Source organism: Melozone crissalis, unplaced genomic scaffold (genome assembly GCF_028551555.1).
Source record: "Melozone crissalis strain CALT ecotype California unplaced genomic scaffold, PUWL_Pcris_2 ptg000081l_1, whole genome shotgun sequence".
Taxonomy (NCBI): domain Eukaryota; kingdom Metazoa; phylum Chordata; class Aves; order Passeriformes; family Passerellidae; genus Melozone; species Melozone crissalis.
Window position 1 is genome coordinate 8,240,422 of NW_026535858.1, and position 27,764 is coordinate 8,268,185.

The 27,764-nt window shown below is 42.3% G+C and overlaps 1 protein-coding gene across 7 annotated transcripts in view; it reads left to right on the plus strand.

The window, feature by feature from the left end:
* The first annotated feature begins 7,003 nt into the window (after positions 1 to 7,003).
* The window catches only part of ENAH (ENAH actin regulator), a 91,133-nt gene continuing 70,372 nt past the window's right edge, over positions 7,004 to 27,764 (plus strand). For all 7 annotated transcript variants that reach the window (XM_054290305.1, XM_054290307.1, XM_054290309.1 and 4 more), the window contains exon 1: positions 7,004 to 7,123. In XM_054290305.1, coding sequence (XP_054146280.1) covers positions 7,119 to 7,123 — 5 coding nt within the window. In that variant the 5' untranslated portion in view covers positions 7,004 to 7,118. The remainder of the gene's footprint in view (positions 7,124 to 27,764) is intronic.

Genomic DNA, 27,764 nt, shown 5'->3' on the forward strand with positions numbered 1-27,764 from the left:
AATTTTGTGCCCTTGTCCTCAGGACTAGAGACATGGGAGGGAGCTTAGAACAAAACCACAAAGTGTCAGTGGAAGCTTTTGAGAAAGTGAGCTATGGGAACAATGAAAAATTTGGTTTGGTGACAGAGAGCAGTTGATATTTTTGGGATAGTTGATGTCTGAAGAAATCTGTGATAAAATTTACAGCTATTTAGAAGAGAAAAAAATCAGGGAAGATAGAATTTATCTAGACACAGTAAGCCTAAGAGAAACAAGGGAAGTTTTACAAAGAAGAACTTCTGACAGTAAAATGTATTCCAGTTAGCAGAAGGCTGTTTTTTGAATACTCTGAAAATTTTGATTGGTCTTTTCCTACCTCTACTTATTTACACTGTCCAGAAGATGAATCCTTTCTTATTACCAGTAAGAAAGGCCAGCATTCAGCAAGGATTTGGATGTAGAGTCTCCAGCAGCACTGTTTAATGAGTGTATTCTTGGAAAGCACTCAGTTGACCGTAGTAGCTGAATTCCTGACTGCAGCACTCCAGGCAGTGTCAAACACTCAGGATGAGTTGTTTAGAAATAAACCTGTGACACAGGAAATAGGCTACGAGGTGGTTCTGTGCTGTCTGAGGGTGGAAGGAGCTGGAGCAAATCCATCACTGTTTATGTGGTTGTATTTGTGACACATGGGAGCTGAACTAACAGAGGAAGTGCAGAATAAATAAATACTCAGCAGAGAGTGATTATGGTTAAGATCCCCTAGTCCTGTGAGCGTGACTTAGGGCCAGTTGCAAGGAATTCCTTCTCATTGATTTTATAGAGTATATCTACATTCTGAAACAGTTTCCAGCTAGTTATAGTAATAATAATGGCATGTGTTAATGTTGTAATCTCTTAAGAGCTCATTTCTTCACATGTCTTTTTATAGAAACATTAATTCTTCTGGCAAAAAAATTTTGTGATGTTCTTTCTAAAATACTGAGGAAGAATATTTTTGCAACTGCTGCTTTGTATATTTTGGGTCTCATGCATGATTTATCACTTACTAAATTTGAAATCCAAATTATGGAACTGGCTATAGCTATTGCCAGAAAGCAGAATCTGCAGTGCTGGAAAAGGACTAAAAAGGTTATCATCTGACTAAGCTGCAACCTTTCTTGGAACAACATTTGTATTGTAGGTTACTAACAGCTTTGCAATCCACAGGTGCTCCCTCACAATAGCAAAAGTGTTGTAATTCATCTATAATCAGGACATTATTTTTACTGCAAGTTATTCTGACTTTGCAGTCAATGGAAACTAACCATCTATAGTAAAAGTGTTGTCATTCATCTATAACTGGGACTGTACTTCCATGGTAAGTTATTCCAACTTTGTAGTGAATGAAAACTTACCAGCAATAGCAAGTGTGCTGTCATTCATCTAAAATAGAAGGGAGGAGAAAGGAGAAAGATGGACAAAATGCAGGGCAATGTATTTACAAAGGAATCTGAGTAAAATAACCCCAGGGTAGTGCAAGGTAATGTTAAATTGGTGAAATTCAGTACAGCTGAAAGGCCACAGCCTTTCCTTTGGCATCTGCCTGCCTGATTTCAGAGAGGATGAAGGGGTGCAGTGCAGTGAATGTGCTCTGGTGAAGTCAAAGCTCACTGGGGTTGCAGAAGCTGCTTGCAGAGCCCAATGCACTTTAAGGTAGGGTAAGTAAGGTAAGTATTATCTTATATAATGCTTATATACCTGAGTATTTTAAAGCTGGCTTGGACATGGGAGGCTGCAGTGTAGACATCCCATACACAGCTCTTCTAGGCAAGAAATCTGCCCTTTTTATGCTACATGAGCACTGTAGGCACTTAACAATTATTAATAATAACTAATTAATAATGGTCCCAATCCTTGGCTGTGATTGAAGACCTCAGAGAATAACTCATCTAGGGTTGTAGGAAAAGATGGCTCAAAACAATCTTAACCAAATCCTGGGCCAGCTTTGTGCCTTGACTTTGCTCCAGCAAAAGATAAAGCAGGAGGGTACAATTTGTTCTAAGACATTAGCAAGGGAGGGAGAAGGACATAATGAATACATTTTATTGGTAATGCACAAGAAGAATGCAGAGTGGTGGCAAATAAGACTATTAGGGAATAAGAGTATAAAATTAGATGGAAAGGAAGAGATGAGATTGGTCAATTCCACTGGTCCTAAATCAACATTTCATCTCAGAAACCACAAAAGTCAGCAGCTGAGTGGAGGCGAATGAAAGACTAGGGTCAAAACAACAATCATAATTTATCTGAGTGTCAGAAAAGCATTTTTACACTAAGTACACAACACATCGATTCACACTTGATAGACAGTACTTACACAAAAAGAGACTTCAACCCTCCCTGAATAGCCTGCAGCACAATACAAATTCTTTTCATGGTAAACCTAGGGGGGGAAAACAATCCCTTTCTACACAAGGAATTTTCACTTAAGTATTTGAGTCTACTGGGAACAGCCTGAAAGACACATGCCACACTCCCCACTCACATCTCCAGAGGCTGGTGGTTTGATGTGCTGATGCTGTTTGATATTGTGGGGGGCACTTTTAGGAACCTTGGTGGAAAGAAGCACAGCAGAAAGCTTCAGCTGCTGGTTTCATTCCTCTTTGGAGGTGCCTGATGGAAGATCCAGGAGTTGTTTACTTGCACAACAAGGAGCAGGGTATGCTGGTAGGAAGACCAAGTTTCACCTTTGGGAGTCAAAGGACTGTGTTTGATAGCAAAAGATTTGCTTCCTTTGCTGGTGATGTTGTTTTTGCCTTTTCACAAGAGAATAAAAATATTATTCCTTTAAGAAAAGACCTTCTTGGCTATTGTTGTTGTTATCTGCTGAGTCATGCCAATAATTGTTTATTTTAGCATTCCTAGAGAATTTTAGAGATAGTTTACTCCCCCTTCCCCAGAAGGCAGTTAGGAAAAACTGTGTAATTTCATAAATAAAATAAAACTAAGGAGTTTTTAGTTGAAAGCATTTCCTTTAATGGTCTGCTATGCAACAGTTCAGCAGTCGGCTGACTCATGGCAACCTGAAATTGAAAATGACTTGGGGTTGAGAGAAAGAGAGAAGAGGACAGGAAGAATTATACTGGCCAGCATAGTTTAACTATCTATATAATAGTTGGATCTTCATTTTGTTCAACTAACCATGACCTCACAGAATTCAGGCATCAGCTCTGTGTCTGGTGTAGAGCAAAAGATGTATTTATAAATTAGATTAACATAATCTGATTTCTGATGAGAAAAATATATTCAATTACTTAATTCATTTTTGTTTTGATAATCTTCAATGCTACCAGAAGCACACTGTCAGAGCTATTTTCTTTTAGTTCACCATTTTTGGAAAGCCCTTCACTATCTCTGGAGAGAAAGCTCATGCTTTGTTGTTGCAACTGTCTCACTTCTATTATATAACAAATTGTGCTTTCTTTCTATACTTTTCTATAGAAAATAATCCAAACAAGTGAAATAAAGTATCTTTTCTTATGTATTCAAAAACCAAACTCTGGATGTATTAAGTGAAAAGAACCCTCAAAAAACCAAAACCACCAGAAAAAAAACCACTTTCCCCTGTTCCAGAAGCTTTTTTGACTGTATCCTGCATGATGTCATTTACAGTCATTGAAGAAGGCCAAAGTGATTTTGCATATGAGCTGCTGTCCTAGGACACTGGCTTTTGTAAGACATATGAAGATCTCAGCTACTTTTTCCTTTCTGAACAAAGACTGGAGTGTGAGAGATTGTTTCAGAGAAGACAGGGGAAATCTCACTGTGAGAGAAAGGATTACTCTGCTTTTTGAAGCTTTTGGATTCCCTGAATGTGTCCAGAACATTAGAACATCACGCATCCTCCTCCTGACCCTGTGTCAAGGGTGATCCATACTGATGAGATGTGATGGGATCTGCTGGGTTTGGATCTGCCAAGCCTCTTGCATTTGGCTGATATGAAACAGGAGCTCATCCTCTTCTGCTTTATGCCTGGGTGAGCCATTTCTGTAGCCATCAGAAAGCCTTCACTAGTCAGGTTGTTTGGAGAGCAGGCACACCAAACTGCTCAACCTGAGCTGGCTTAGCTTTTCAGAGCCCCTGAATTCCAGCCCTAACCTGCACCTGAGCAGCAGAAAACGCAAGAGGGAAGAATGCAAAGTGGTTTTGTGGTATCCTGAGCTGCTTGGATCCAGAGGAAGAAGGGCATGAACACAATCCTTGGACACTGAGTGGAAGAACCGTTACGTGGGTTGTCACGGAGCTCGGGTTCTTAGCGTGACACCAGCAGCTAAGAGGGCTTTGTGCCACAGTGGTTTGGTCACTGCCAGAAGAAGGGAGAGCAGTGGGATGGGATGCCGAGGGCATTGACACCCATGCTGTGCTGCTGGAGGGTCCTGTCAGCGAGAGAGGTGACAGCAGGGTCACACCAAGGGACTTGGACACGGGACACAGCGAGCAATTACGGCTTGGGAGCACACAGTCTGCTTGAGAGCAGGCAGATTTCCCAATGCATAATTCAGTACCATAAACATGTACATGACACTAACTCCTTCTCCTGCCAGACTACTCTCATTTCTTGACAATAACCTCACTAAACTGACCTGGAAAGAAAGAGGCATTCAACGTTTATAATTTGATTTCTGCCCTATATAATTTTGTCTCCTCTCCTCCTCATGTAGCTGCTAATATGAGTTACTGCAGATTTAGTGTTTTGTTACAGATTAATTCAATGGGATTTTTGACTAAGCTAGCGTCCAAAATGACTTTGCACTTGGTGACATCTGCGATGCCAGCATGCAAAATGATTCTTCTGGCATTTTTACAAATTCTATTGTACCACTGAGTAGGTCTTGAGAAATCCAGCTATGACCATATCTGATTTGGCTAAGAACACCTAGTAATATAACACAAATAGCGATAATAGTTATTTTGCAGGAGTAAAAGCTTCTGGCTATTTTCATTCCCTCTCAGGCAGACGCGGAGCCCAGGCATACTTTCAGTGGTTTTTATATACCTGTCACAGTCAAAATTCTTTTAGGTTTGACTAATAAGACCAGACAGTTGCATCAGGACAGACACATTATGATGCTGATTTTTTTTCTGTTATAGAACAATTGGTGTCTTTGAACAAAATCCTCCTTCTTCTGTCTCTGCCATCCCTTCTTCTCATGTACCTGCTGAAGCCCATTAGACATACATCTTAGATGTATCTATATAGATACAGAATTTAACATTTCTGCTTGGCTGCCTTCAAGAGACTTTTCACTGCCAGAATGGCTTTCTTTCCAAACCTTTTATTTGGAGGATGTTCTGGTGGTAGGAAGCCCAGATCTTAGAAAATTCATTATGCCTTAAGAACTGAGGTCCACTGCCAGTCATTAGAGTCCTCAGCATTTGTTGAAAGCAATTAAGGTAATTTTATTTATCAGATTCAATTGTGTCCCTTTTCCAGACTGTCTTTACATTGTTGACAAAGGTACACAACTTTTAAGATCACAATGTCACTTTTCTTCTGATTACTCATCTGCATTTTGTGATTCACCTCTACTGCAACATTTTCATTGACATCATCCCTTTGCCAGTAAAAACATGTTTTCTTACTAAACTGTTCTTCATTAGCTTCAGTTTCAGAGCCTGTCCTTGTTCCCAAGTTAGTGTTTTCTAACAATTGGCCATTTTTTTCCTCATTGATTAGTTCATCTCTTACTGTGCTACTGACACCATTAATTGACAGAGAGCAATTCTGCCTCACTGATCAAGGAAGAGGTGGTGCCAAATAGCTGAGATTCATGGTAAAATCCCCTTACATGTGTGGAACCTACATCAGAAATACACATATATTTTTTAAATTCTTCATTTTTTATAACTAGAAGTCTAGACATTTATAAAGAAGATGTTTGTTTCTTGTGTATATTTTTACTGCTAGACCGTAGAAAGCCCTGGTATTCATTCGGGAAAAATTAAATTGGAGGTGTGAAAGCACCAAGATGGCTTAACGGCATTGGGAATTGCAAAGACGCTTTGCTCATCACTTCTATTAACCGAGACGAAAGAGAACGGGCATTCACTCGCTAGCTGACAGCAAGGAGCTGGGTTAAAGTTACTTGCACAGTGCGCTGGGTCCGCTGCCGGTACCGACAGCAGAACGTAAGCCCGCATTTAGGGCAGGCGCTTTTCGGGGCTACCGAAACGTGCAGAAAGAACATTCCTGCAGAATTCCTGAGAAAGGCTTGGGCCACCGGCTGCCCGGGGCACCGAGGGGCCGCTGCCCGCGGTGCCTGCCGAACTCGGGACGGGGGGCTCGGGGGCTCCGTGTTCGCTCCCGCACCGGGCAGGGACTGCGGGCCGGCCCCAGCCCGGAGCGGGCAGCGCGGGGCCGAGCGGGGCAGGCTCAGCGGGCGGGCGGAGCTGTTCACACGCCGGGACGCGGCTCTCCGGGAGCCCATCCCGCCCCTCCGCTCCGGGCACACTCCCGACGCCGCCGGGGAAGACACTGCCGCGGGCGGGCGGTCGGTTCTCCCGAGGAGCCGCCGCTCCTGCCGCCGCCGCTCCTGCCGCCGCCTCACCTGCGGCCGGGCCGGGCCGGGCCGGGCCGGGCCGGCCCGTCCCTCCACCCCCGCCACCCCGCGCCGGGGCCGCCGAGCCCCAGCGAGCCGCCCGGGCACAGCGCGGCGGTGGGCGCGGCCTCCTCCGCCGCCCGCCCCTTCCTCCCTCCCTCTCTCTCTCTCTCCTCCCGCCCGCCGCCGCTCCCGCACCCCCGGCCGCCGCCGCTCCCGCGGCCCCGCCGGTGTCTCCGGCCGCCCCCGCCCGCCCGTTCGCGTTCTCCTCCTCCTCCTTTCCCCCCGCCCTTCCCGCGCGGTGGTTCGCTCCTCCCCGCCCCTTTCCCCCACCTCTCCCGTCCCCTCCCACCCCCGGCTCCCCGCGGTGGTCTGGCCCGGCCCGGCGGCGGAGGGAGCGGCGGAGCGGGCGGGCGGGCGGGCGGCGCTGCCGGGCGGGGGTCTCGCTCTCCGGGGGTCTCGCTCTGCGGGGACGCGGCGAGTGGCGGAGCGGGGCGGGGGAGGCGGCGCAGCAGGGAGCGAGGCAGCGGGAGCGGCTCCCCGACCGCGGGCAGCACCATGAGGTGAGCGGCCGGCTCCGGAGCGGGCGGCGGGCGCGGGGTGGGGGGCGATGCTCCGTGCCCCCCGGCTCGGACGGCGCACGGCCGGGAACGGGAAGGGCACTGGGAGCCGGGGGGATCGGCCGGCGGCGGGGGAGGGGGCCGGGCCGAGGGGAGCCCCGCGGTGGGGGAAGGGCCCATTGTTAGTGGCGGCGGGGGAAGGGCGGCCCGCCGTCCCCGTCCCCCCGCGGCGGCGGCGAAGTTGCGGTCGGGGGGCGGCGGCGGGGCCCGGGTCCGGGGTTGGGGGCGGCCCCGCGGCGGCGCCTCCCCCGGGCCGGGCACGGCGTGAGCCCCGGGCGCCCGGCTCCTTTCTTTCTCTGCCGGTGGTGGTTTTTTTTTTTTTTCTTCTCCCCCTTTCCCTCCGCCTTAGCCGGCGCGTGTTGCATTGCAGCAGCAGCTGGGCTTTTCCCTCGGTAATCAATAAAGAGGCGCCGGGGGGAAGCGGGGAGGGGGATCCCCCTCTCGGCAGCCGGGGAAGTGCCGCGTTCGGAGGTGCGCGATGTAAACACAGAGGTGGCCGCGGCTGGGGGCGGCAGGCGGGGAGGTGGGTGCCCGCCTGCCGCCTTCCCGCCGGGAACTCCGCTCCCCGCCGGCTTCATTCATTCGAAGGCGATTTTCTGCCTCCCCCCTTCCCTCCCGCCATCCTCCCCCCAGCTCGCTTTTAGCGCCTGTTCTGTTTCCGTAATCTCCTCTGTGGATTGGTGCAGGACCCGGTGAGAAATGCGGCTCGGTGGCCGGGCCAGCGCCGGTCCGGCTGCCCGGGGACGCCGCCGTGCTCCCTGTAGGCCTGCCCCTCTCCCAGACAGCTGGGGAAACGAGTTACTCATGCCTTCCCTTTTCTTTTTTTTTTTTTTTTTTTTCCTTTCGCCTGGAAGTTATTGTCTGCCTTGCAGTTGGATATGAGCGTTCTTTGTCTTAAAAGACACGACTGTGAGGTCCTTTGGAGTAGGGGTCCGGCAAGGTTTGCGTGATCAAAGTGGGCAAATTCCTCTGCTGCGTAAAACTGACGAGCCATTGGAATTCCTTGTCAATTACAGGAAAATCCTAATAAATTTTTTTGTGCTGCGAGGATTCCCTCTTGCAGTGCACCTTCAGTGGAAAGGGTAGCGTTGCAGCGGGAAGCATGGGAACAATCTCCCCGCTGTTTTGTTTAGAACTGTGTTCCTGTATTTCCCTCTAGCTTTCTTTGTTAACTGTAGGTATTTATGTCCCGCGTTATTTTAAGCTTTGTTTTGTCTTGTGATAATTTATTTTCAGTTATTCGTGTTGCTCATGTAGAAGTCAGATATCCTGCGAACGAACTTGGAAAAACCTACAAGTTTGTATGCAGGTCCTTTAAGCAGAGGTGTTCTTTTTAATTATCTTGACAGCCTTCAGCGCAATGAACGCTGCTAACCGAGCAAGGCTTGGCACAAATACCTCGGGAAGCCCCATGGAAGTTTGGGATTCGTGCTGGCAAAAAGGTTCTTTAATTGTGAGGGTGATGCTGAGTGAGGAGAGCTAGTGTAGCTGTGTAGCTGTATGTGTGCTAGGACTTGTGCCAGCTTGGAGGGAGCACAAGTATTCCTCTCAACCAGCACAACAGGAAAGTGTCTAGGCTGAACCTACCCTTAGGTTGCTTATTTAGGTGTTTGAATAGCTGACTTGCAGCAGTGAGTAAATGTAGGTAAACGAATATATTACTGGCCTTGGAGCTTTCTGCCCTGCCTGGAGAGCAGAGGGAGGTGCAGTTGTGATTTGGAGGGCTGCTCTGATGAGTGGTCGTGGGGTGTTTCAAAGGAAACTGACTTCCAGAACGCTTGGTTCCAGCCCTCTGGAAAAAAAGAAACAAGCTGTACCAATTAAACTACACAGGCTAAAAAAATGATGTGGTTAAAGAAGTATTTTCTCTCTATAGAGGCACTATTAAACTCCCTCAGTTTTGTTTAATTGGTCCGACTCCAGTGCAATGGCAAGCTTTCACTGCACTGCTCTCTCTTTGGGCTTGTTTAGACTATGGTTGATGGTATATTTCTGAAACATGTTCAAACAATATCTTCATGCTGTACATTGTTCAGGCAATGACTTTTAATGTGCATTTGCTGGTCAAGGCGAGGTCTGATGGGTGAGGAGTGACAGGGTGGATGGGACGAGCAGCCAGCATTTCATATACAGCTCCTGTGTTTGCAGATGCTGTTAAATCTTAGCAGTTCATACCAAAAATATACTTTTGGCACAATATTGATGGTCTCGTGGGATGAGTAAACTGCATTCTGTCATTGCTCTTGGGCAGGTAAGTGTGCATTCTTCAGCCATCATGAGCCTGAACTAATTCTGATGATTTTGTGTTAGGATCTTGTGTCTTGTCTGGGTGTTTAGCTGGTCAGTTACCAAAGAGGAAACTAATTTTCCTTTTGTCAGATAATACTAAACATCGTTGTGAAGAGCATCTTTGAATGTTCAAATAACCAGCAGCTCTGTAAGACACAAACACCGACACTCCACAAGAATTAATTCTTGCAGAAGTCTGCTTTGTATTCAAATTGAAATGATATGCTATTTGAATAACATCTGTTCAGGGTTTTAGGTTGCAGAGAAACCCTGAATATTGAATATCCCAGTGAAGTGGTCTAGCCTGAGTATGAGGTTACTTGGTGCTTGAATAGGGCTGTGTGTATCTGTGTCTCCTGCCCTAGGTAAACAGCTGATTCCCACGGACACCTGTTGCTCTCTTTGTGCCCTGCTCGGCTGACAGAAGTGCTGCCCCTAATCCACTTTCCTGAGAGCACTTACAATATAATAGGTATCCAGGAATGGGCATTTTCAGGGGAGTTTCCATTCACCAGCTGACTGGAAGGTGGTGGAGGTGCAGGTAACAGCAGAGTTTGGTGCCCCTGTTCTAGTAAAAGCATGATTTGCCATCCTGTTTGTACAAGAAGAACGTGTGTGAGCAGACTTTTATTGTAGCATATGTTGAAGTCTGTTACAGAAGCTGGTAAACACAACTCTGCTGCTAGAGCTGGATTCTTCACTGAAGGTTAACTGAATTACCTTCTTTTTTTCTTTTTTTTTTTGCATATCAGGCTCATTTTGAGTGTTAACTCCAATAAAAACAAATGAGCTTTACAAGATACTGACTTTTTAAAAAATCAAACTGTACAGCCTTCTCTTGGGATTACTACATCCATTTCTTTGTGTGGGAAAGAATTGTTTTTCATTAGTGTGCTGGTCAGAAAGCAGGCTGCTTAGTCGGGTTTCATTACCCAAGTTCCCAAGAACTGGGAAAGAAACAGCATTTTTTAGAAATTTTAAATTTGAGTATTTCCAGAGCTCAGTATAATACTTTGTATTTGTGATGGGCTACTATGCCCATCTATATACTATATATGTGAATTTCATTCCATATGAATGAAATAGGCAAACAGCTAAGTCACTATAGATTTTGCCTTTTCTGAAAAGTCATGTTGTATCCTTGCTTGTGTTTTCCAGCTAAAAAGGTGGCTAAATTTGTGGTCTCTAAGCCACACTGAAATTTCCATTTACTTACAATCAGCAGCTTTTCTGCTCAAATATATTGCTACAGAATGCACTTCATGTTATTATGTAAAAGTCAGCATTTTTTGTGCCTGGGTTGGTAAGCCTTCATTGTGTTTTAAGTGTTGTGCTAAGAAAACTAATCCCATACTCAGTGTTTACTGAGTGCAAGCCCACAGCACAAGTAACAAAACATGTACCTCCATTAGGACTAGGAATGCTTGGAGGAACCCACACACATTTCCTGGGGTTTCCAGGAAAGTGGGTACACCAAAAGTATTATTAGAGACAATAGTACACTTCAGTCTGCTGCAATAACTGCACTTATTTAAGGTGGTGAAACAGCGCAGCAGCAAGGCCATCAATTTGATGGTGACATTAAGTTATTCTTGGATACGTAAGGTAACTCTTTGGAATTGTGCCTTTAGTTTTAATACTTGCCCGAATGGTGTATTTGAAATAGGAGGCTTAATTTAGTTGAGAAATATTTGACAAAATGTTGGAAGTGCAAGCAGGCAGTTAAATTAGACTGGATATGCATAACTGCAAGCAATACAGTTCCTAAAATTGCTTGTATCTCAAGAGAAAAATTGGTGGTGTGGGCAGGGTATTTTTTTTTTCAGGTGGATACAAAAATTCAGGTTACTTTCCTTGTTCTTAAGTATACTAACAGATGGACTGAGTCATCTGTCTGATAGAAGTGTGGTCTTTAGCTTGCACTTTATTTGTGACAGTTGCAAGTAATTTTTGGACAGGCTGTTTCTGCCCACCTGATATGGAATCTGACAGCTGTTTTGCCCCCAAGGCCTCTGGACAGTTTAGTGAATTATTTTGATAGTAAAAGTATAAATCTTTAAAAATTTGCCCTGTGAATGGAGAGTTGCAAGAATGAGAATCCAATTTTTTTAGACAAAGCTATTTATGACCATCTTAGCAATTGTGTTGTCAGCCTCTAAAAATTAGAAACAGTCTGGGAGTGTGTATAATTGAGGAATGCTCTCTGGAAAGGGCATGTACGAGTTTTTTCTTGACTCTGGGTCAGGGTTTCGTGTTTGCTGTTGGAGGTCAGAAAACAAGAGCGGGTTAGTTGGCATCCTGCTTCAGGCCACTCCAGCCTAAAAGCCTTTTTTCTCCACTTCCATAAAAAGCAGAAACATTTTTCTCCCAGCACCTGTTTCAGTGGATGCTTTGCCCTAAGTGACGTCTTTGGGCTGTGCCTCAGGCATGTGATTGGAAATACTTTGTAATGAGGGCTGCTCCTTGCCATGCCAGGGAAGCTCATGTGGAGCTATTATAGAAGTGGGTTATTGAACCACTGCACAGAGTCATTTGCTTTCATTACTAGAGAGAGCAAATGTATTTTTGTGAAACAGATATTATTCCCTTCTTTGCTTTGACCTTTCATCTAGAATTGCTTTTGACAGTTCATGCCTGCTTCCACTCAGCAGTGGAGAAATCCATGTGCCAGCTCTTTAAACATCAGGCATGTTTCGGTTTTAAGAGTGCTGTAGTGGTGAGAGAGAGCAGAGGATTGGTGCTTTTTGTGTGCAATTAATAAAAAATTGATTTCTAGTCATAGCTTACATTAAGTGTAGCAGAGACTGAAGTCACATCAGCCTTGCTGAGCTGTCAGCTGTGTTCTTTGTTGGTGCCTGCCTCGCTCTCCCACCCCACCTTGCCCTGCCTCTCCTTGGGAATTCAATACAGCTACTTTGTGTTCTTGGGCTGTTAGAATCTCCCTTGGGATTGATGTGGGAGTGAGGTACAAACTGCTTTTGTACCTGCCTGTATTTAAACCTGCAGTGAGGAGCCACTCTTGTGTCCCTGCTGTGCCTCTCCTGCCCAAACTTCCCATGGGCTCTCACAAACCTGGAGAAGAACATAGTTTGTACGGATCTTTTCTTGGTTGGATAATATACAGAAACTTTTCCCCCTTTTAGAAATAGCTGCACCACCTTATTTTACCTTTCAAATTTTCTAACATGAGAAATAAAAACGTGTGTCTAAGTAATTGAGTCTGATTTGAAAATGCTCCGTAGCAATACTGGTTACAGAGGAAAAGGTTGAATTTTACTTCAAATACTCCTAATAAATTGTCCTTCTAATTGCCAAACCTTTTCCCTGCTATCATGTATTACAAGTCTCCTTCACTGTAGCTGCTTCATGATAAAAGTGTTCCAGAAGAGAATGGGGATGTTGTGCTTAGCAGCCTGTGCTGGTTTGTGCTGCTCCTGATGTTATGGCTCTGTATGGCAGCTTATGGAACTGCTGCTGGGGAGGTGATGTGACCTCTCTCTGGGGCTCCTGCCCAAGTGCTGGTGACAGCCTGGTGGAGAGCAGGGATGTGGGATGATGTGTCAGTCCATTTCGGATCAGTCTTTCCAGCTGAACTGCTTGTAACAAGCACATGTTTTGGGAATCGGTGCACAAGTTAATGTGAGGAATGGAAGTACAACTCTCTTGTCTCTGTGAGTAATCTTTAGGCAAGGCTCGTTAAAAGAAAACACCATCAATATTCAGGCAAAAGAAATAATGTGCTCTTGGTTTTACATATTGAAAATTCTCCAGGCAAAGCTGTTTTATGTAAAAGAAGAATAGTAAAAACAATTTCGGTTTAGTCCAAAACTGGTCTGCTTCTTTGCTGAGTGTGTGAGTTGGTGTTGTGTGTTGTTACTTTTTTTTTATTATGGTAAAGAAAGGTGCTGACACCAGGTGAAGTATGGGAGAAAGAAGTGGAAACTGATTGCACTCCAGAGGGTGATACAAAAATGCTACTTTGCTGGACTGGTATGCTGCCAGAAATAACTCTATAAACTTCTGGTGTGCAGCACAAATGCAATTGGAAGGGTTTTGTTTGAAATTGTTCTTCATTGTCTTTTCACAAATTTGAAATTTCTGTTTTCCTGAACTGGGTTACAAAATAATCTATGCTTACTGCAAATTCCACACAGAAGGTAAGGCAGGGTTGTGGTTTGCTGAAATATACGTGGTACCTAGTTCAGAACAGAACTTTTAAAACCTGAAATTAAGCAGAATGGTAAAAGAGCAAGAGTAATCATTGATATAGCTGAGGCCTATATTCTGCATTAGTTGCAGTTTTATAGCAAGTAAAGAAAGATTTAAATTTTCTTTTTAGAGGAAATAAATTTCTATGTAGGTCCTTAAAGCAATTTCCTAAAATGTAGTTTAACTGACTTCTATCAGTTTATTGCTGGTTACAATACAGTGAAAGCAGCTTTTAAACTGAAATGCTTTGAAGGGCATGCAGTTTAGGTAGAGTTTTATGTGGTCCCATCTGGCTCCTGGTGAACACTTTTCTATTTCAGTTGTGTAGACCAATATGTCTTTGTAAGTGGTCATGTCTGCTAGAACTTTATATTTTGTGGAGATTTCCATTAAGCTGCATTTTTTTTTTCCTGTCGTATGGACTGAAAATGGAAGTACTAAATGGAAAGATGATTTAAGACTCTGTTGTAGTTCATGTATTTCCAACAAAACTTTCAATAGTGCTGCATTAGTGGTATTTTTACTGGCGCTGGTGGAAAGAGGTGGTTGGTAGTTTTAGGTTCCTTTCAGCTCTCTGGTTGGCTTTGCAAATGTGACTTAAGCAAAGCTCTGAGTAAATCTGGGCATTGAACCCGGCACTATTGCTGCCTAAAATCACTAGTTCTTCCAATAACTTATGGTGAATATGTGGCTTTTTTCAGGCTCCAAGCTTTCAGCTCCAGATGAGCAAGAATTTTCCTTTTCTAGCTAGTGTATGTTTTTCATGTCAATAATGTATTACAATGAACACTATACACTGCTACTTATTTTGAAAACTTGTTTTCTCCCTGTATTTCCCTGTTCTATAAAAATCTCATTGCCCTTTGCTTTCTTTTAAAAGCTTCTATAAAAGAGTCTTCTATAAACATTGCATAGTGATGTGTGCACCTTTTATTATATCTCCTGTGTTGAACTCTTGTTGATATTTGAGGAAAATGTATGATCCATTTGGCAAGCCTCAGTCCATTAAACAGTGCTGGCTCTTCTTTAAGAGTACCCAGCCTAAGTTTTATTAAAATTATTTTATTTTAAATATTGTTGGATTTGTATTTAAAACTGTACACAGTGAAGCTTTCCTAGAAAACTTGTATTGTGTTCTTGAATGCATTTGCAAAGCCTGTTTTTAGAAATCTGCAATTGGCTACTGTGGATGATGGTAAATGAACTTCACAACTCCAGAATAAACATAGTTACCTATTGTCTGAAATAGATGGTGTGGCCAGACTGACCAAACAGTGAAACCTGATCCAAACGAGCCCAATTTTGGCAGAGATAATGAATCAAAATAGTGAATGACAGCACTAGGGAAATGAACAGTATTGAAATTTACCATTTGTATATGTAAATTTAATCACTGAATGTGCTACTTAAGAGGTATGGTTTGGGTTTTGATATGTACTACTCTAGCAGAAATACTGACTTATTTTAAAAAAAATTATGTTTAGAGGTGCTTTTTTTTCTACTTGAGAATACTTCTGCTTTGATAGAAATCTCTGAATATGGTCAGAGATTATATTTTATTTCAATTTATTGTTATACACTGATCTACTTAGTTGAATCACATTAGGAGGATGGTGCAGGAGGTGTGTGATGTATGTACATGAAATAAACATGTTTGGAACACAGGACTGCTTTCCAGTCAGATATGAACAGTCTGGTCTGGAGGCAGTGGTTCTGCCCCTAGTCTCTGGTAGCCAGCGCTTTCCCCGTTGGTCAGAGCCTGCTGTTCCAGGGCTCAGGGAGGACTGAACTTTGCAGCTCAGTGTTGCTCACACCAAGGCAAGGCTGAGGAGAGAGGTCCGTTTTGGAAAACGAGCAGGGAACCTGTGTCTAGTCATGAGTAGGAGGATGAGGAGATGAATGATTAGAGCACTTGAGTAGTAATTGCTTGAACTTTAACATAAGTTGTTGTTCAGCTGCTTCTTCAGTGTTGTGTTTGGGAGAGTAATTGACAATGAGGTTTTGTACCATTTCAATGGTTTCCTTGGGTTTTGAGTGGAAATGCAGTAGTGGCTTTTGGATGAAAATTTTTACTTTGGGGTTGAGCAAGAAAACCAAAGCAGTAAGCACGTAAAAGAAGTCAGTCAAATGGATTTTGCATTTTCAAGATCTCATGCTGCAGTCTGAAGGATTGTGGTGGAACCATTGTTCTAATTCCACACTGATTGATGAGTCCAGTAGCCTTTGGTTTGGTGATCAGCTATGTTAACTGCATCATGTATGAATTATCCTCAGAATGATTTCTGCTGCACTTTACATCTGACCTTGCATTGAATTGTGAGATGAAGAAATCTGGATGCTGCACTCAGGGATTTGATTTTGTATTCTGTCAGTATCTTTGAGTAGTCTGTTCATAAAGTTTGGAGGAATAGGGTGGCTTCAGGCTTTTTCTTTGGCATACTGTAAAGGTGACTTTGAAACCAAAGGGTATTCCTTTTATTTTGTGTACCTTTCTTAGTCACTGATGGAATAGGTCTGTGCTCCTGTAATTGTCACAGGAACATAGCTTCCAACAATACCTAAATCCACAAATGGATGGCAGGATGACAAACACAAAGGTTGCCTTGCAGGTTATGAATGCTGTTGCTGTAGCTCTGTTGCTCTAAATTTATGAACATGACAAAGGTTTTATAAGGAGAGGCAATATATTTCATTAGATCACCTGCTGCAGTGGTGGGGAGGAGGACATGGGCAATTTCACACACCCAAAGGCTGAGTTCCTCACAAAGTTGCTCAATTATTTGGAGACATCATGTGGAGGTTTTGTACTGTGTGGATTGTTGCAGATACAGGTAAATGTTGCAGTGTGGTTTATTTTTTTATAGGTAGCTCATAGTTTTGATGTCTGACCTCATAGCAATATTTGGTGTAATTCTTATTTCAGAGATTAGGAATTGGGTGCTTGAAAACAGGTTATCAACTGTAGGATCTATTTAAACTGCAATTTGTTTTTGTATTACTCTACAAAGACGATGTCTGTATAAAGGAAGTGGAGATGGCATTGCAGAGAGCAATGTCAGAAAGCAAACCTGTGAGAATACTTTTCAAATGTCACTGTTTCCATCTAAAGCATCAAGATATATTTTCCTACTGGAAGCCATTGAGGGAACAGGATGCTTGGAATGCCTTTTTTAAAGAGCACATGTTTGTTATTTTTGTGGAGACAGTCTTGGTCACTGGTGTGACTTTTGTGTAGTAAATCTGTAGGATGCAGATAGAAGTGGATTGCATTGCAAGGCTTGCATCTTTAGACACGACTAATGCTTAATAACACTTAATAGTAGGATTTTATTTTCCCTCTTGAAATCCCCAGTTACCACAGGATAGAGGAGTGTACTGTTAAGCCAATTCTGAGTACCCAGGATATCTTGCCTTGAATTTCCATGCCTCCTTTTCTCAGGGCAGATGGATGCAAAGCAAGAGACCTCTCCTCTTGTAGTGTTCCCTGCCCCAACAATGAAAAGAAAATCTTGATATGGAGACTGTTCATGTGAGGAGTGTTTGCAGCTTGGGTGATCTGTGTGTTACCCGTCTCAGCATTCACCAGATTTTGAATCCATTTATTTGAAATTTCACATTTTTCCATCTTGAATTGAACTAACTTCCTGGGCCTTGAGTGTGTCTGTGCTTGGGGTGGCTCTAGGGACTAGACTCACCCCAAAGCCCATTTATCTATCAGGTATTTCGGTTGTAGCTCTCAGTGAGCTTAGCCTGGTCTTGTCTTGGAATGGAGAGGGTGTTTAAGAAAGAACTAGCAAAGAAACAAAAACCTGAGAGAGGATTTTCTCCAATTTGCTGCTGCATATTTTTATATAATTTATGATGGATCAATGTATCCATTTCCCAGCCTCTTGAGTGATTGTAGTTTTCTTGTTCTTTTGGGAACATGGGGAAATCTTGTGCAATTCTTACTGTCTTACAAAAAACTTTCCCATGAAGAGGCACAGGGTTTAAGTGTGCATACATTGTTATGAAATCTGAAGAGAAACTAATTTTAATTTCAAAGTAGTTTGGGTAGGTGCTCATTTTTTATATTTTGTAAGACAAAACCAATCCCCCAAACAAAACAAAGCAAAACCATTTGGAAATAAAGCCATAGGCTTTTCTTTCAGAATTTGAGTGCTTTATTTTTTTTTACGTAGTATGACAGGAATGTTGTAAAATGACAAAAGCATTTAATGCTTAAGAATGGAAGTTTTGTGCATCTAAGAACTTTTTATTGGTCATTATTAAAGAATTAAAATGTTGCTGGCCATATGCACTGCAGCAGGGAATTTTCTCTTGGCAGCACCCTACCCTCCAGCCACTTAAATGCACAAAATCATTTTAATATAGAACAGAATAAATGCTGGAGGTGGTGAACTGGTGGCAAAGGTAATGTTTATGCTGTGGGTATTCTGTTTCTCAGGAAGACTGGGGTTAATTGTAGCTTGGCAAGTGGGGAGGGGGGGGGGAAAGTTCCATATTGTTTTTCTGCAGTAGATTCCTGTTGCTATGCAACAAACAGAATGTCACTTAGTACAGGATATATTAAATTGGTATTCCCAGCACATATCTGTGCCCGTTCATTTTATACTTGAGCAGGAGGGGATGGTTTGGTTTCCTGTAGCCCTGGAGTATGAGATGTGCATGGGAGCTGCTATTCTGGGGCTGCAGTGACGTCAGCGCACTCGCAGAGCCTCTCTTTGTCTGCATGGATGGGACACCTGTGCAGCACAATCAGGCTGCCAGAAAAGGGCTGCTGGTTATCCTCCCCGAGGCGGGGTGGCATTGCCAAGCAACATGTCAGCGCTTCCAAAGGGAGAAATTTGTTATGTGGGGGAAAGATGGTTGGGCTGTGAATTGTGAGGACCTTTATGCGTGATGCAGATGGCATTGTCTGAATCTTTAAACCAAAATATGTGGTTAGTTTTTAATTATTAGATTTAATATTAATATTTGAATGTGTTCATACCTCCTCTGCCTACCTCCCCATTCCCTCCAGTGCTAAACCCAGTCTCAGCATCTGAATTCTGCACATTTGCTTTCAATGGATTCTGGAATAAATGTTTAGAGCGTGTTTGGGAAAATTACCCTCTGTGGCTCTGGAAGCAGTAATTAAGTAATGGACAAATGACAACATCTGGTAAGGCATTATTTTATAATCTAGTTAGTCTTCTGTAGTGGAAAACAAGGCAAAAGTAATATTTGAAATCGAGGAGGATGTTAATTTGATCTTTGCTTCAAAATCTGTCAAGCAGTATAGATGTCTGAAATACAGAAACTGGAAAGCTGAGGATTTGTAATACTGTGCTTTTTTAACATATGCATTGTGTCTCAGGCATGATGTTTATACTGTGTAATCATCTTATTTTAGTCAGTTTTCTGAATTTTTGTGTGGGTTTTGAAGGACAATTCACAAAATCTAAGCTGAAATTAAGGTAGATAATTTAAATTAGCAGGTCAAATATTGTCTCTTTCTTGCTCTTAGAACTGTATAACACCTCTTCAAATCTGAAGCAGATTTGAAAGTAGCTTTTCTTTAAAAAATACTGTAGTATGTGTACTTATGTGTAGCTTCTTAATAAAGCAGAAACCAAAAGGAAGAGTTGAAGTAAAGCTAGGAAAAGGTTCAAAACCCATCTCAGTACTGTTCTCTTGCTTGTTTTGCCAAGGGGGTGTCTCTAATCTATAAAGCATCATTGAGCAAGCAGCCTTTAGTAGCACAAATGCCTTTCTGGTAGTCTGATGCTTAATTCAGACCTCAATGCCAGGGAGTTGTGTGCCTGTTCTCAAGCTGGCCCCATAAAAAACATTTGTGTACACAAAGAGAATTTGATGCAACCTAAAAAAATTCTTGGGGCATTTGGTGAGATCAAACCTGAGCTCTGTCACAGAAATTATTTAAGTACAGGGACGGGGATGCTTGGGGCCTTTTTGCTTTCTGTTTGGGAAGAGGGATCTCTGCTTCTGCTGCACAAATGTTTGATGAGAATAAAAAAACTGCTTGTGACTTTTAATGCTGTGATGGCTTGTTTTAGTTCTGTCTTTTGGCACAGGAAACAGTAGGAATTTGTAAAAATGGAATATTAGGAATTTGTAAAAATGTCTCCACTTCTTGAGAAGGGAGTCAGAATGAAATTTATTTGAAAATAATATTTTGATCTGTAATTTTAATGAAATGAACTTATTTTAGTGTGTAGATGGAGAAGTTGTAGAATATACCCAGGGAGGTGAGAAATTAGAGCTGTAAGTTTTAAGTAGTGTGCTGGCAGACTGCTTAGGTAAATCTTAAAGGAACTCAGAGTAGAAAGTGGATGTTCTGGAAACACACTGACTGTAGAACAAAGAGCATTTAAAAGTTAGGGTCAGGTGCTGTGCTCCTATAATAGGGCCATGACAACACAGTCACCTTTTCCTACCCATCATCTTTCCCCCCACATTGAAATTAAGTTGGGGAAAATCTTGTAGGTTTGATCCCAGTGGTCCAAAGTTCTGTTTGGCTGTTGAAAAGAAATCAATACAATCTTTGTGTATAAGTGAGCAGTGACACCACCCTGCTAGTTCTTGGTCATTAATTAATACCTGTATGCATACACCAGATGCAGAATTATCTCTAAAAGGATGTTGGAGCCTGTGAATGGTTTTATGCTGTTTTTTCCTCCCATACAATAGAGCCTGGATTCTGGTTTGCAGATAGAAATAGATGAGGGGTTTGAAGCCTGCTTTGTTTTGTTTGTTTGTTTTTTAGTTTCTTTCTCTGTTGCACAGGTTGGAAAGTCTCTAATGAATGAGACAGGGAATTGCTTGGAGGGAAGATGATTTCATGGACTCAATGCTTTCTGCAAGCACTGACTGCTTCTTATTTTTCAAAGAATTTCTGTCCTTCGGTGCTGCTTGAGAGTTGTCAGGGGTGTTCATTAGCTGTGTCCCAGCTTGTTTTCTTACTGACTAACTTAAGGCTGTGGGCCTGATCTGCCAAAATATTAAATTATTCAGCATCTACCTTAGTCCTTCAAAGCAGAGAGAATCTTAGATGGCCACTGAAGACAAAGGCTCCTAGATCATCTTGGATTAAATGAGCAATATCAGAAGCCTGGGTGCCCCAGCTGTTGTGCTTCAGCCCTCCCATGGAGGAAACCTCTTGTCTGTTTCTCTTTTACCTCCCAACTTTTGCTAATTTCTTAAAAAGAAGCTGTGCTCAAGTTTGAAGCTCTCAAATGCTATATTTTATGACACTGTGCTTAAACTGTGAATAACTTCTGAATTTGGTATTCAGAACAAGTTTTGATTAATGTGCAAAAAACGTCACTACACATTGAATAATGAAGAAACCTACTAGCTGTTCGTTTACTCCTCAGTTCATCTATCCAAAGTCAGAGGCAGTCTGAGAAAAAAGGTGGGAGGGGTGAGAGGAGTAAGTATGTAACTAAGACTTTTTAATGGTTTTACAACTGCAAGTCTCTTCTTCCTTCATATATAAGCAACCAGAACTTTGCAGGGCTCTTAACTCATGTACTTTTTTTAAACTTTGGAGTTTATTTTTAAACCAGAATCCACTGTAGATTTTTATGTTCTTTAAAAATGGAAATAATAGGCCAAATATAATGTGCTATGATACTTAAAAGGCACCTAGATTTGGAACAGATTGTGTTGCCTAAAATCACTGTAACTCTTGGGAGTTCTTGTGCTGTTAGCAGAGCATGCACATGAAGGAAACAAAGTGTGATCACAGCAAGGTGTGCTTGCCAGGAACCCAAACTCCAGGGATCTCTGCTCTCCTTGTGCTGTGCTTAATCAGAGTTGCTAGCTTCAGCCAATTAGCATCCATCAATAGTTATCCATCAGCTTTTAAGACAGGACTGGAACACTTTGTTCATTGTCCTAGTGCTTTGTGTGGGTTAGACCTGGTGGCTTTCTCTGAAGGTGCTTTGGATTGGATTAAATTGATCTCCCCTTTGCCACACAGATAAAAGATGGGTGATGTTCACCTGACTGGGGCAGTCCACTTCACTGACTCCTTTTTGGATAACTGGAAGTGCACAATAAATGATGAGATGGGTCAATTTTGTGAGTTTTGGCTACATGGCAGATGTAGGCCTGGTTGTTAAGGAAGGAGGTGTTGTGGTACCATCTGAGCAGCAAGGAACAGCTTTTCAAAATATCTGTACACATTCTCTGCCTAAATCTGTGGAGAATCCAGAGAAAAATGATGCCAGAGACCATCCAGGCAGACAGATTCTTCCTGCAGGCTCTGGTTTGTAGGTTGCAGTTTGGGCACCTTATTTAAATGTATCTTTAATCTGAGATGGTATCACCTCTATTGTGAAACTTTTTCCCATTCTGAATTATGATTGGAGGCTTTGTCTCACTACATTATTTAAATCTTCCTTCTGTGTATTAAGGCTTCCATACTCACTAACCATGGATAGTACAGACCAGCTTATTCTCTCTGAAGCTACTCTGGTGTATGGGAGGCTTTGTGTTTCTCCTGAGTCTTTTGAAGATTGAGCTCACCAATTTCATTTATCTCTCATTGTGGTCTGTTTTTAAGACCTCCTGCCAGTTGTTACTACATTTGGTCCCCTTCATTTGGAAGCTAAGGCTGATTGTTGTCCAGTCTGTCACATCCTGATTTGCATCTGTTCCTTTCCTAAATTTCTTTGTAGCCTTTAGACACACTGGCATGTGTCTAAACATAGACCTGAACTTGTTTTTTCTGTCACTCTTCCAGTGTGCCAATATTAGTCAGAATTCTTCCCCTGCTTGCATCTTCTTCTGGGCTCCTCTCCTCTCTGGTAGCAAGAATACTCTTCCATCTCCTCATGGCTCTGCTGCAGCACAGGCATTGCAAAGCTGCACTTGATACATTTTCTCTGAGTGGAGCATCTGGTGTCTGAATAAGGTTTTCAGATCTCCTTTCTGCTCTCCTTACAGTAATTTTGTGCATAAATCTCTTACAAAAATGCCCTGTGAATGCTGTCAAGAACGAAGTCATTTGACAGCATCTCTGCCCTGTTTGTAATTCATGTAGAACTCCAGAAGAACTGAAGGAAATTCTACTTACTTGACATCATTAGTTCATAAGTGGCATTGAAGATGCAATTGTTACCTTTTAGCAAGTTTTTACTGATAGTTTGTGCTGGTGTTTTTGTTGTGATTGAAGTTAAACACATAGACACTTTATGGACATGCCAGCCTGCTTCCTTCCCCATTCCAGACCTCACATCTGCTCTGGGTCATGGGTTCTGCAAACATGACTGACATCCCTCCATGGGCTGAGCTCTGAGCACCAGCTGAAATGTAGTAGTTTCCTGGAAAATGTTGCTGAGTTTCACAGCTTGGAACTGTATCTGTTCAGTGTAAGCCAAACAACTGCAGGCTCCTGAAAACTGAGGCTCGTAGCTGTGACATTCAGGTTTTTCTCATGGGGAGAAGGTACATTGTAAATGCAGACACAAAATATACAAAAAAAAAAGTCATCAGTCGTGGTTGTAGCTTGCAAATTTTTGCACAGTTGAGAAGATGAGCTTTGTAAAAGCAAATCTGTTGCTGGTATCTCTGTCAGTACTGCAGGGAAAAGACTGAAGCATAAAGAGTGAGAGTGGTGTGAGCTCCCCTGTAAAGCTCCTTTGTGAAGGATTCCCCTCCTGGGATCCAAGCAGGGTGGACTGGTTTTTGGGGTAAAATGTTGGGCTGCAACCTGCTGATGATAGCCTGAAAGAAGGGAGGAGCTTGGTTTTGGAGGAATCACCCTCTTTTTACCTTAAACTCTTCTTGCTGTAGTTACACAACTGCACTGTGCTTCAAGTTGCATTCCCTTACTGTGCTACCAGTGTGTTGCAGGCACCTGATTAAAATCCTTTCAGTCTGGCCCAGGCTGTTGTTTGCTGCAGTAGATTGTAGCAGAATCTTAAATTTGCTCTCTACTGAATCTTAAATTTGCTCTGCCTTGAAGCAGAAATTCCATGTTTTCATCAGAATGAGGTGTGTTGTCATAAAAGGAATCTGCATAGTTTAGAAACCTTTAAGGAGGTCTAATGCATGAGATTTTGTGATTTGTAGTATGTTCTTCTACAGTATAAAGTCGATAAGTATAATCATTTTTTTAAAACAAAATGTTTTACTTGAAAATACACCTGTGCTTGAAGAAGCTTTGTGCTATGAGAGATAATTTTGCTGAGATGTAATTAGCAGTGCTTCTGGCTTCTGCACCTAGCAAAAATACTATAAAATAGTTTAAGAGACAGGTGGTTTGTCTCCTTTGTACACAGCTTATTTGTGTTTCATAATTGTCAGGAAGTGTTGGAAATACTGCTAGACTGGGTTATCAAATACTAATTTTCTGTGTAGCTGCTTGGTACACTTAGGGGATAAGCTTTTAAACTGATAATCATGGATTATTTACTTCTATTTGAAACCATTTGAATTTTTATTAAAAACGGACAGTATCACTACTCCTGTCTGCAAAACAGCTTGAAAATGTGAGAACCTTTGCATTTTACTTTCCTTTTGTGTTGCAACAAGCTGCTATTTGTAGCTATTGTCTTTCCATGGAATTCCTTTCATCTCCTGTACAATGCTGAGCATCTTCAGGCTTAAGTGAGTAACTTCAGGCTGGGTGTCTCCCTGTTGGATGTTAGGCTTAAAAAGCTTCGCAGACAGTATGGAAAAAGAGATCAGAAGAGGAGTGGGAGTGGGGAGAATGCCCATTTTTTTTAACCAGCAAATTCCATGTACAGAGAGAGCTTAACTGGGTTTTTTTTGGGGGGGGGGTTGTTGGGTTTTTTTTCTTTTTCGTTTTGTTTTGGTTTGGTTTTTTTTAATTGCTGTTTATTTAAAATTACTGTTCTAAGTAAATTCCAGAGGGCGAGGTAAGTGGCCATTTTTCCTATCAAGATTATCACATGCCTTCCAAAAACAAGCACTGCCTTTTGCTCCCATCTTAACCAGCAAAGGCACAAGTGAAAACCTGAAATAGATGCTTGCATTTTAAGCCTCTCTCAGTGGTATTCTTAATGAAACAAATGTTCATTTGGCAGTGAGTGCCTTTCTGTCAGCTTTCTGCCAAGGATGCTTTCCAGGTGGTTACTGCAGGGTTACAGATACCTGTTGATGGGATGGATGAGCAGGAGAGCATCCACATCTTTATAGCCCTGCAGTTGTGGAGCTGCTACCAAAATATGTAATAGGACAAAGAGGACTTGATTTGTAGTGGTGTTTTACAAGCTTGTGTAAGGCATTTAGCCATCCTCCTTGTTTTCTGTGTTTTACCAATAACTTAGCTCAAGGTTTTGGAGTTTAATTGTGCTTGGTGAAAATAAATGTTGTTATGAAGGCTTACCTGATCACTGCTTTGTCTAAGTGCTGATGAGTGATGCCTAGCACTTGCTAAAATTGTATTTCATTGCAAGCTTTGTAGAAATTAGAAGCAGGATTTTTGTTATATGCTTTTTTCGCCATTCTTTTCCTAAGAATTCTGAAGTTAATGGAACAAGTTTTCTAATGTTAATTAAAATTATTTTTAAAACATTTTATTCCTCTTGAGATCTTTAGTTTTGGGGGGTTTTTTTCTGTGATTTGGACTAAGTGGACAAACTGAAATATCAATCTTAAATTTAGTTTGCATTTTAAAAGATCTTTTATGTGCCTTGTTTGCAAAACAGGTCATTGTCTAAAAATGAGAATTTTTGTTTCCTAGCTTTAGAATGTCTTGCTCTATGGTTTAGGCAAGGGTTGGTGAGCTCAAACCACTTTAGAATCTATTTGCTCATCTTCAGAGATAATAGTATAAAAAGCCATTTTAAAATAAGACTTCCCCCAGTATTTCCCCAGTTTGGGGAGAACTTCACTGACAGCCTGTGTTCTTTCTCCCTGTGACCGTGGCAAAAAATGCTGGGATTATTTGCAGCTCTATTTGATCCGTGGAATGCACTGCATGTATTGTTAGCTCTCCAGCTGAAGCAGGAGCTGGAGTTGTTTTTCTCTTTTGACACTGCAGCAGGTCTGGCCAGGCACTGCTGCTGTATCAGCCTTGAGTAGTTAAAGGTGATGGGATTGGCCAACTTCCCATCCTTTTAGTAGCTGAGATGTGGGAGATCATAACTTATGGAGCTGGGATTGCTTTAAAATTCTTCAGAGGACTGCAGGCAGTGTCTCCCTGCAAGCCTGTGAAGTTCTCTGTGTTCAGCTTTCCTGTTGGGTTTAGTGTCTCTTGGAAGTGTAAGCTCTTTTCCTGGATAATTCCTTACCACAGAGATTAAACACTGTGTGTGTGATAGTAATGAGGGCAACATTGGCACATCTTGCCTGTAAACACGCCAGCCCCACTAGCACACAAACACGTGCTCCTTTGCTGCTGAGATCATTTCTTTTTTCTTTTATTTTCTCTTCAGCATCAAATTTGGGTGTTGAACTCCTCGCAGTTTCTTCACAGAGCTCACAGATCTGTTAGTTGTCTGAAATTCAGTCTTATTCTGCATTGTGCTTTCTGAATTCCTTCCATCTGACAGCCTGCTCTTAGAGGGGCAGTGTTTTTCTGGAGTTTCTTGATAACCAGAGAGCAGGGCTTGTAGGGACTGCATTTAGGTTGATTGGTTTATTATGAAATGATAGATAAAAATATATCAAAAGTAGTGTAGCAGTAGATTACTTGTGAAATAATGCAAATAGGTTTGAAAGCTGTTACATCTAAAATTAATGTCAGATTAAAAAAGAAAGCTTGCCAGCATTTCCCCAGTGGTGATCCCTGGGCAGAGTGGCTGTTTATTTAAACTGGGACTTCCTTCTGACTACTTAAAACAATAGCAAATGACTTTTTATCTCAAAGACTTTGCTTCCTATCTTAGATTTAACTGCCTTGATAACAAGACGAAGAAAACAGGATGTGTAATTTAAACAAGACAGATACCAGCGTTCTGTGATTCCCTGCCTGTGGAGGGAGTTAGGCTTTGTGTGAACTACAGAGATTTTAATATTAGCACTGAAATTGGAGAGGTGCCCTGCTGGGGCCGACCAGTGCTCAGTGCAGTCCCATGCCCCATCCTGGGGAGCAGCAACAGGAGAAGCTGCTTGGCAGAAATTGCCAGCAGCCCCCTGGGGATCTCTTTTCCTCTCCCTCTGCCAGCACCCTAGAATCCATTGTCTGTTTTGAGGTGTTTTGGAACATGCCTATGGATTCCTTGTATTATTATTTTTTAAGAACCTGTTACCCATGAATTCCTCTAAATTCCTTTGTAGCTTGCTGATCTTATCTCTCTCCATAACTTCCTGTAGCAACAAAGTCCAGAAATTCACTATCTTTGTATGTAACTTTTTAACCTTTGGGGTGGTAGGGATTTATTTAGGTGGAGTCAAATCAGGAGTTCAGATTTGCGTCTCCTTCCCTTTGCCCCTGTCATTGTGAGTTCTGCTTCTTTTAAGCAGCCTGGTTTATGGTGTACAATACAGTGAATATATTTCTTTGCAAGTAAAATAAAAAGGAGGAACAATCATGTTGCTCCTAAAACCAAAAGGGCATTGTTAATTTTCCTCACTGTGGGTTAAGTGGATATGCAGATGAAGGAGTTTAAAGTATCCAAACATCACCTTCCAATTTATTCCTTTTAGCAAATAAAGGTCTGCACTAGTAAGGGAAGCTCTTTCTAAACATTTTGACAATTTTTTGACAGGTTCCTTTGGTGATTGCTCCAGCAGTCTGTAATATTTTTATGGCACAGTTTCTATAAAAGTGTTCTTTGTGTGTCTAGCACAGAGGCAGCGCGCGTTGCGTAATTTCTATGGCTGGAGGGAAGAGCCTGAGACTTGCACAGCTCCTGTGTGTGATTTACAGTGAGCAAGAACAGGGCTTTCCTGCAGCTATTCCTTGCACCAGGTCACTGTCCTGCTGCTCTACCTGGTTCATTATTCAGATTACAGGTCAGTTTTCCTTGTTTTTCTTTTTCCTTCCCCCCTTTTTATTTTTTTAGTTGTCCCTAGGTAGCTGTGTTTAGAGCAAAGCACAGAAAACTGAATAGAAATCCTGTGACACAGAGGAATATTAAAATTTTAAGCTTAGAACCTGTAATGC